This window comes from Syngnathus scovelli, chromosome 3 (assembly GCF_024217435.2).
Source record: "Syngnathus scovelli strain Florida chromosome 3, RoL_Ssco_1.2, whole genome shotgun sequence".
Classification (NCBI taxonomy): Eukaryota; Metazoa; Chordata; class Actinopteri; order Syngnathiformes; family Syngnathidae; genus Syngnathus; species Syngnathus scovelli.
Genome location: NC_090849.1, coordinates 15,802,398 through 15,811,224, shown reverse-complemented (window position 1 = coordinate 15,811,224; position 8,827 = coordinate 15,802,398). Strand labels below are relative to the sequence as shown.

Below are 8,827 nucleotides of genomic sequence, written 5' to 3'. Positions count from 1 at the left end.
TGAATAGAATAGAATAAAATAGACATTTACTGTCATTGTATGATGCAACTCCAAATGTGTGTTTGAGGAATAAAAAGACTTGATGCAATGCGTAGGACAGCAAGACACATTTTATAGGGGTTGTGAATGTTTTCAATGTAAAAATGTAGCAGCAATATGCAATAGTGCATTGGTGGGTTACAGGAAGACGTTATGGCTGAGAGTATTTGTTCTGGTCCTGATAGGCTGGTAGCGCCTGCCAAGGAGCAGAAGGTGAAAGAGGTGGTGGGCGGGGTCTGTGTTGTCACCTGCGACTGCCACAGCTCTTATGAGGCAGCCTGACGTTCAGGACGTTGACCTCTCTCTCTCTGAAGCCTCTTCTGTTCTGCCTCGGTGAAGCGGGAGCACCGCACTGTGATGCAATGAATCAGAACACGCTCTATCGGTGAAGAAAGAAAGCGGAGCTGACATAAGTACTCAGATTCAGTACTTAAGTAGAAGTATAAAATTGTAGAGAACAAAAAGGCCCAAGGTAAAAGTTGTAGAACTCCAGAGCTGTAAAAGTAGAATAGAATAAAATATAATAAAAAAGTAGATTCTAACATGTAGAAAGAAATGTTCAAAGGTAAATTAGAAAACTGTTTTTTTTTTTTTTACTGACAAATTGAAACAATCGGATCTGCTGAACTATCATAGTTCTCATACTGAAAAGTTAAGAACTCATATTTTATGCCACACGATATAGTTTAGGAATTTGTTTTTGTAAGAACTTGAGCACCTTTGTTCGCATTTGACAGATGAGCACCCGCTAAAATACAGATTTTTGGGGTGAAATTACAACTCCATTGTGTGTGTGTGTTTTGAAGGAAGGTTTGTCATGGTGAACACCTCACTCACTGCAAACAACACATGCATGCACATGTTAAAGAGCAACCATAAGTGCTACGGGGCCCCAGGGAGGTGTCACTGTTTCCATGTGGTGTTCCAGAACTGTATTTGCAGTAAAGCCAAGCGTGAAGGCCCAGCTTTCTTTTGCTCACAGGGAGATCACCTGCAACAACACAAAGCTACTGTGTAAAGTTCATTTTTATAACTTCGGTTCATTCCTCGAATCAGAGTTGACTTTTTTTGCATTTTGTATATTGAACAAGTACTTTTAAGAAATTCAATTTGGATTTGAGAAATGTAATTGCGAATAAGTGTATTCCAACTCAAATGTCTCCTTCCTCCTTCTTCACTTGCACTAACAACGACAGTTTATCTCACCTTGGCCACCCAAAATAAATATTTAACAGCTTTTCAATAGTCAGAAAAGATAATAACCAAAGGTCAAACGCACGACCTGTAGATTTTTTTATATAACTGCAGTACGACTCAAAATCCGACAGATGTCGCCAAACGCCTAGACTAGAACAGACTATCGTATTTATGTTATAATGTGGCTTTTAAATGAAAGTCTTTAGTAATCGAAAATTTCCGTGAGTTCCAAAATAAATATGCTCAAACTTACAAGCAAAATGAAAAGGGACGGGCCGAGGGAAATGGCCACATTTTGGAAATTTACCTTCTCCTCCCCCTTATCACCGAATAGCAGTGTGTACATGTGTACGTGTGCATTTATGTTTTAGCAAACTGATCCAGATATTTTTTGTAAGATAGAAAAATATTTTAATGAATGAGCAATGGGAATCTAGATCAAGATGAGTTCAACACATGGCCCAGAAACTGTTCGCGGAGCTCGCGTCTGTCACACATGGAGCAAAGTTGTTTTGAAAATTAAAGTCCGCATGCGTTAGACTGCATTCTTACCCTTAGTATGAGCCAACCTCTTCACTCTGATTGGCTGGCAGCCACGAATCCAAGTGACATCATCGCCGTTGGAAAGTTCCAAACTTTTTTTTTTTAGTTATGATTAACAATCACATGACCGTTTCCCAGAAACAGTGACACCACGTGGATTGTACAACAACCATTCTCTAAATTCACCTAAAGAAAGGAAGCTAACACGCAAGTCATGTGCAACTGCAGTGGCTTTATTAAAATATAAAGCAGACTCAGCTGCACCATTCAAATGTGTAAAATGGAAGTTCAACTCCGTACAATATATTAAAATAGAATCAACTCCAGTATATAAATAGAAAAGGCACGTAATACATTAGTAACACTGTGAATTTGCAATAATTGACATAAAGGCTTATGGATTGGATCGGAATGATTCTAATAACCGGTGGATTGGACTGGCCCATTCCTACACACTGTAACACATATATTTACATAATTACAGAACATTAAAAGTGCAAAGTTCCACCTTCAAATTAAACACCAAACAACTAAATGAATATTAAAGAGTTAATCCAACAGACATTGCATTAGTCGTTAAAATGAAAGTACATTTTGTTTGTTTATGGTTAAGCGATAGAAGATAAGAAGGTGCTTTCACTGATTGTCAATGTTTCTTAGGTATAGCCACCCAAGTTACCGAAGGCTTCCCCATGCTCATCCTGCACAGTGGGCATGTACCAAAAGCATAATAGACTTTGAAAGAGCAGATGGAACACAAACAGCGGTGTCCACAAGGCAGAGTGATGTCGGATTTCTGGGCTAGGCACACCACACAGGTCGGCTCTTCTTCTCCATCTGTCATCAAGAGACAGAACGCACCACGATAAGAAATCACCTTGTAGAACAATCACAATTGCTTCTATGAAAAGAGCCCTCAATACCTCTTGGTACCGGCAGGTTGGGGCAGGAGAGGTCATTAGATGTCAAGTAGTCCGTGTCTAAAGTGAGCAAGGGCGGGACTATCTGACATGACTTCCTGGTGAAAGGTCCCATACGTCTCTCAGAACCTGTCACAAATAGGAGGGGATTCTCATGATTAAAGGGTCTCATTCAAATAGCTACACCAGGGGTGTTCAAACTGGGGTCCACGGGCAATTCGCAGCCCAACGTGATGGGCAGCAAGCAAGGAAAAGAGATGAAGAAATCTGTTCTCATCCCTCATTTCCTTGTTTTCTGGATATGGCCCTTGGAAGGACACCATTTGAACACCCTTGAGCTACAGACAAGCTGCATAGCACACATGAAACCTACCCAAGAGAAGAATGGAGCATGTCTTTCCATAAATGTCAAATATGGCCCACAAATGCCCGTTGACGTCGATTTCTTTGACTAATAGTCTGCGCTGGTCGCCGCTCTGATTTGCAACATACAAGCTGCCTTTGCGCGACATCCAGAATTCCAGGATTGTTCCTACCCTGGAAAACTGCTTGCTCACGGTAGCAGCCCAGTTCCCAGGGGTCTTAGTGAGGTCAGGGATGGCAAAATGGGGCAGGGGTAGAGATCGGGAATCCGGGTCAACATTGGTGAAGCCCACTCGCAATGATCCGTGCCATATGTCGTTCTCGTCTTCGATGCGTAGCCGTATCCGCTCCTGGACCCTCACGGGGCGACTGCTGAACAACAGGCCATCTTTGAAGGTGATGCGTGACTTCTTTGCATGGCAACAGAACTGACTCAAGTGGATTTTGTCTCCTACGGCCCGCTGATGGAACGTCATTGGACCTAGGCACCGGAAGCCGCATTCCAATTTTACGGACTCATCATCTGCAATGTAAAATTGTAAAGATACATGATGCAATAAATTATTTGCATACAACTCCAAAGGGAAAGCTACACTCTACAAATATGTATGTGAAGTTTCCAGAAATGCTTTTGTGGGCTTTAAGGACCCTATAGCTGTCTACTGTGCATTCTGGGAGTACAGCAACAATTATTTTTGCATTTTACACAGATCATTTCATCAGATTACTCAGAGCAACAATAACAATTGTTTGTTTGTTTTCACCTTATATGGCCACTACATTAGGTGCACCTCCAGTCCAATTATATCCAACATATAAGTTGTCTGCACAAACATATTAAGCTTGTGTTTTGATTGACAGATTGTCAGAAAGTTATTCATTTAAAAACATTTATTACTCCAACTGAATTGAGAAGTCTTTTTACAGTTTAAAAGTGTTTATTACTGCAACTGAATATAGAAGAGGGGGAAAAAAGGAAAGCAAACAAAATGCATACAAATCACACATAATCAGATTTAACTGTGTTGTTCTAATGTGCAAATATTGCATTTCTGTAAATTAAAGAGAAAGAGAAATCTCACCAATCGTCCTGATCTTCATTATGTTGTTTTAGTGCACCGGCAGAACAGGTTGATTCCAGTTCTTTAATGAAAGTGAACGTTTGCATCATTTGACTACCATCATGCTTAAAATAATAAGGGAAATGAGAGGGGAGGGGCCAAGGGAAAAGCCCACGCTTTGGAAATTTACCTTCTCCTCCCCCTTATCACAGTGTGTGTACAGGTGTTTATGTGTACATTTATGTTTCAGGAAACTGATAAAGGTCAAATACGTTAAAAAGATATTTGTTGCAAGACACGAAATTACTTCTATGAATAAGCAATGGGAAACAAGTTTAGTACAAAACATGACCCGGAAATTGCTCACGCATTTTGCGGAGCAGTTTCGAAAATGAAAGTGTGCGTCATGTGATTTCTCCAAGAGCGTCCCCTTTACAATCTCTTCACTCTGATTGGCTGGGCACGAATCCAAGAGGCATCCGTCGGAAAGTTACAAACTTTTTCTTCCTCTTTTCTACCGTGATTAAATCACATGACTGTTTCACAGAAACAAGAGGATTTGCAAGGCACTGTATGATCTCATTGGAATGAAAAAAATGTTTTAAGTGTCATCATATGAATGTTGGAGATAACAAATTCCTTATTTTACTAGAATAAATAAAGTCAGATTTGAATAATGATGTTCAAAGGTCTTTATTTTGTGCAGCAAAATACAGCAGCATTTTCCCTGAGTGCAAAAACAAAAAGATACCACTGTGAGCAATACAGTTTTGTTTGAAATGCAGCTAAATTTGCAGGAAAACATGTGCTCAGTATGTCTGACTGTAAAGACATCTACATTTTGCAATGTTGTTGTTCTGAATTGATCATTTCAACTTCTGAACATGTCACGAAACATGAAACATTTTACGTTCATTCCCAAACTACTACTTCAAACTATTTTTCATGGTGGACACATCTTTAGTCTACACTTATGTATGTGCACTTAAAAGTCATACAAAAACTAAATGCGTTTCCCGAGAGGTAAAACAAGGCTCAAAAGAGTCTCCCCAGTCACCCTTGCTCAAGCACATCAGGCCATCAAGAAAAATCTACTTGTTCCCCCTACACCTGTTCAAAAGGTCATTAATCTGCAGCCGTCCAATTACAGGTCCCCTTTCCCCTCACCAAGCAACCAATGGCGAAGCCCAGTGGCTAAGGCCAATCCCGGGCAGCATTCGAATGTGGCCTGTCTTTATCAATGTCCCCGTCCAGATGCCCAGATGCTTCTTATGTATGATATGTAAGGCTACCTGCATCAGTTGGACGCAGCGTCTCACACTGCGCGGACCCGTGGCCAGGCTCATTATGGCGACCGAGAGGTGAGGGCGAACAGTGAGCAGCTGATCTCATCTATCAGCATTTGGACCTCCGTTATAACAAACCTTGCTTGTTTGTGTGGTAGGTCATCAAGAAGGTCCTGACTGGATCTTATTGGAGTTTGCTGAGACCAAGTCTTCCCATGGATCCAAATATCCAAAGTTCTTTCCTGTTCAACAACAGCCTCAACCAGTTTACCAGCGAGATTAAGGCGCCAGTATGCCAGTACTCGGTACCAAACTCTTTCTACAAGCTCAACTCGGGCCTCAGCAGCCAGCTGCCACCCGGGACTCCGCATGGCATCAGTGACATTCTGAGCCGCTCCATGGTGGGGGTGGGCTCCACGGGCACCACAAACACTTTACTCCCCGGCTACTCTACCGTGGGGGGGTTTGGCCCACCTGTCTCCAGCACGTCCATGTATTATGGCCGGGACTACAGCTCCACCTTGAATGCTTTGGCCAAGACCGGCACCGAGTGCCCCATGAAGGGCCGCGGCTTGAGCTGCTGGGCCGAAAGCGGCTGCGACTGGAGAGGAGGCAAGCAGCAGTGCGCCAACAGTGAGTCCCCACTCCAATCAAATATTATTACACTTTAGAAAGCTGTTTAAGGGAAAAAAAAGTTTTAAATAGCCTTGCAAGAAGAAATATATTGTCTGACAAAGGGCAAGCATATTTCAATTTATATGATGACATTTAATCTTTGTTGGATTTTTGTTTTTGTTGTGCAGTTTGTCCAAGTTGTTGTTATGGCGTAATGTTTAAGTCTCTTACAACTACAAATTACAATCATTTCTATACTTTTGTGTAAATCCCATAGAGTTCATTTGTTGGCATAGTATTTTTTAGGCGTGATATAATTTTTTATTAAATCAGGAATATAATAATATATAATAAGAAAGGGCCGTGAGTATGTCACCTATGGTTGATGTGCCTAGAGATTGATTGGCCAGCAAAAAGATGGCCAATATTGTTTTGCTTTGCAAATGTTCTGAACCACATTGATCAACAACAAATTTTGCTTAGAGTTGACTTTATGAGTCCCCAAAAAGTATTTTTAACACTGACTACAAATGTCTTTACCTTTTTTCGTAAGTAGGTTTTTGAGATATTTTGAATATGTCTGAAACCTTGCACAGTACTCATTTTACCATGCATTGTAATTTACAGCTGTTTCAGAAAAAAAAGCATGTTGCTTAACCTAGCCCTTAATCTTAAAATATTATTATAATTATTATCATTCTAATTATATTAATTATTATTATCATTCTAACTATATTTATTATTTGATTATTATTATTAGTAGTAGTAGTATAACCTGCTGTGCTTGAGGAAAAACACAAGAGGAGATGCAGAATCAGTGCAAAAATTAATCTTTAAGTTAACTTGCAATTCTGATTAAAAAACCCCAGATTTGAGCAGTGCGCTTATTAGCACCGCAGTTTACGTAATTAATAAATGTATCTTACTCAAATTAAGAAGTTTTTTTTGTCTGGGGCAATGTAATTTGTCTTTAACTCATTCACAAATGATTTCTAATTAAATAAAAAAATTGCCTTAAATATTCATAGTTTCAATTTCGGCTGTTTTCAGGTGGTCCTTTGGTGGAGATGTCGGGTCGGAAGAAGCACACCAGGCCAACCTTCAGTGGACATCAGATCTTTGCGCTGGAGAAGACTTTTGAGCAGACTAAATATTTGGCAGGGCCTGAGCGGGCCAGACTGGCTTATTCTTTAGGCATGACTGAATCTCAAGTTAAGGTGAGATTTCCATCCGGTGCTTATTCTGTTTGCTTAGATGCTGCAAGTAAGTTTCTTTTATTTTTGTTTGACATTACTTTACTCTTTAGAAGTTTATTCAAATGAGTGTTTCCATTAAACGATCAAATATGTATTCTGTTTCCATTAAACGATCAAATATTTTCAACAGGCTGGGCTGGTTATGCGACTGTCATTATTATTATAGACCATTTATAAGCCATAACTTTCAAAACTTCCAACGGGTGTGTGCCATTGTGACAGAACCTGTCCTTCTGTCTGTAGGTTTGGTTCCAAAACCGTCGCACCAAGTGGAGGAAGAAGAGCGCGTCCGAGCCTAGCTCCACGCAAGCCCACTCGGGGCAGGCTGGGGAGACCTCGGACAACGAGGTGGAGGACGAGGAGTACAACAAGCCCCTGGATCCAGACTCTGACGACGACAAGATCCGTTTACTTTTGCGCAAACACCGCAGAGCTTTCTCAGTCCTGCGCCTCGGGCCTCATCACGTTTGAAGCATGCTCGTATAGATACACATTTAACAAGGGGTGTGCAGAGTTGGGGGGGGGGGCAACTCACAGTGTCAGACATCCACCGGTCAATGAAAATTTTGAATGACAGTGTGCCGGTACAACTATTGGCTGTTTGGGCATCAATCCGCTTTTGATAGAAATATTCATCAAACTCGAAAATTTCCACTGATGGAAATATTCATCAAGCTCAAAAAATTCCACTCCCTAATTGACTAAATAATCTTCTGTAGCATAATACGCGGCCAATTACCTCGGGCATCTAGCAAATTTCACACGCCACTGACTTGCACCTGCATGCAAAGCATTTATTTGTGTCGAATGAACACAAGCATGATCAAAGAAGATCCTGTGAAGACATTCGCATCCATAAAAGACTGCAAAAAGGTGTAGAACTGATATTCATTGCAAGTTTTTCTCTGCTATACACAAACAGCTTCATTACCTCAATTCCGGCAGAACATGACACATACAGCTACAAGATCTCTTATGGGTGTTGTACAAAATGGTTAGGCACCATGTAACAAGAACATGTATTGAATCTCTGCCACAGCAACTTTGTTATAGGAACTGCATTAAACATTGTTCAACTTGAAAAGGCAGATGTTTGAAACAAATCTTGTATTACATCTATTTAAGCTCTGCAGTTAAACCAAATGTTGTGGTTGGTGATTTAGACTATAGATTATATAAAAACTGTTATTTGTAAATAAACACATATGTATTGCATTATTGCTACAGTTAAGAAAACTGTGCCGACTCAAATAACTTGGGAGTTTTTGCTGCAGACGAACATTATAGCTAATGTAATCCCCGCCCATTTTTTTTTTTTTTTTTTAACATAAATCCAGATGTATTAAAATCAAACTTGGCAACACGTTGCACTTGGTCCTTCCCTAAGCTCTCACAATGAGTGTATTTTGGCCTAATTGTGTAATTTCTCATATTTTTAATGTCCGTCCTGGCAGGTGACAGTATAAATAAAGCGAGCTTGTTGTTGCCCATGTGTGGTGTATGGTCGAATTTAAAGAAACCAATAAAAGCTCACCAGCTCATTGATC

The 8,827-nt window shown here is 40.4% G+C and overlaps 2 protein-coding genes and 1 long non-coding RNA gene across 4 annotated transcripts; 1 reads left to right on the top strand and 2 right to left on the bottom strand.

The window, feature by feature from the left end:
• Positions 1-109: 109 nt before the first annotated feature.
• On the bottom strand, positions 110-1,953 carry LOC125994526 (uncharacterized). The gene is made up of 3 exons (XR_007490633.1): positions 1,789-1,953; positions 877-1,030; positions 110-418 (listed from the first exon to the last, which is right to left on the bottom strand). It is a non-coding gene; the product is annotated as an uncharacterized lncRNA (long non-coding RNA).
• A 38-nt stretch (positions 1,954-1,991) lies between these two features.
• Positions 1,992-4,303, bottom strand: LOC125994525 (E3 ubiquitin-protein ligase NEURL3). Its single transcript, XM_049763866.1, has 4 exons — positions 4,145-4,303; positions 3,073-3,585; positions 2,703-2,828; positions 1,992-2,616 (listed from the first exon to the last, which is right to left on the bottom strand). The coding sequence occupies exons 1-4, from the start codon at positions 4,161-4,163 to the stop codon at positions 2,426-2,428; spliced, it is 849 nt and encodes a 282-aa protein (XP_049619823.1). The 5' UTR covers positions 4,164-4,303; the 3' UTR covers positions 1,992-2,425.
• Positions 4,304-5,317: 1,014 nt separating this feature from the next.
• Positions 5,318-8,765, top strand: nkx6.3 (NK6 homeobox 3). Of its 2 annotated transcripts, XM_049762962.2 has the most exons (4): positions 5,318-5,484; positions 5,568-6,042; positions 7,075-7,241; positions 7,524-8,765. In XM_049762962.2, exons 2-4 carry the CDS (start codon positions 5,625-5,627, stop codon positions 7,749-7,751), a joined length of 813 nt encoding a protein of 270 aa, XP_049618919.1. In that variant the 5' UTR covers positions 5,318-5,484; positions 5,568-5,624; the 3' UTR covers positions 7,752-8,765. The 2 variants fall into 2 exon arrangements, with proteins under 2 accessions (XP_049618919.1, XP_049618918.1); XM_049762961.2 differs by having other exon boundaries at positions 5,318-6,042.
• Positions 8,766-8,827: the final 62 nt, after the last annotated feature.

Excerpts from the sequence above, each read along its gene's own strand:
- nkx6.3 (XM_049762962.2), top strand. The coding sequence starts at position 5,625 with ATGGATCCAAATATCCAAAGTTCTTTCCTGTTCAACAACAGCCTCAAC. Across the intron at positions 6,043-7,074 it reads CAAGCAGCAGTGCGCCAACA|GTGGTCCTTTGGTGGAGATG; the intron begins GTGAGTCCCCAC and ends GGCTGTTTTCAG. Across the intron at positions 7,242-7,523 it reads TGACTGAATCTCAAGTTAAG|GTTTGGTTCCAAAACCGTCG; the intron begins GTGAGATTTCCA and ends TTCTGTCTGTAG.
- LOC125994525 (XM_049763866.1), bottom strand. Across the intron at positions 2,829-3,072 it reads ATGCTCCATTCTTCTCTTGG|GTTCTGAGAGACGTATGGGA; the intron begins GTAGGTTTCATG and ends TATTTGTGACAG. Across the intron at positions 2,617-2,702 it reads CAACCTGCCGGTACCAAGAG|ATGGAGAAGAAGAGCCGACC; the intron begins GTATTGAGGGCT and ends TCTTGATGACAG.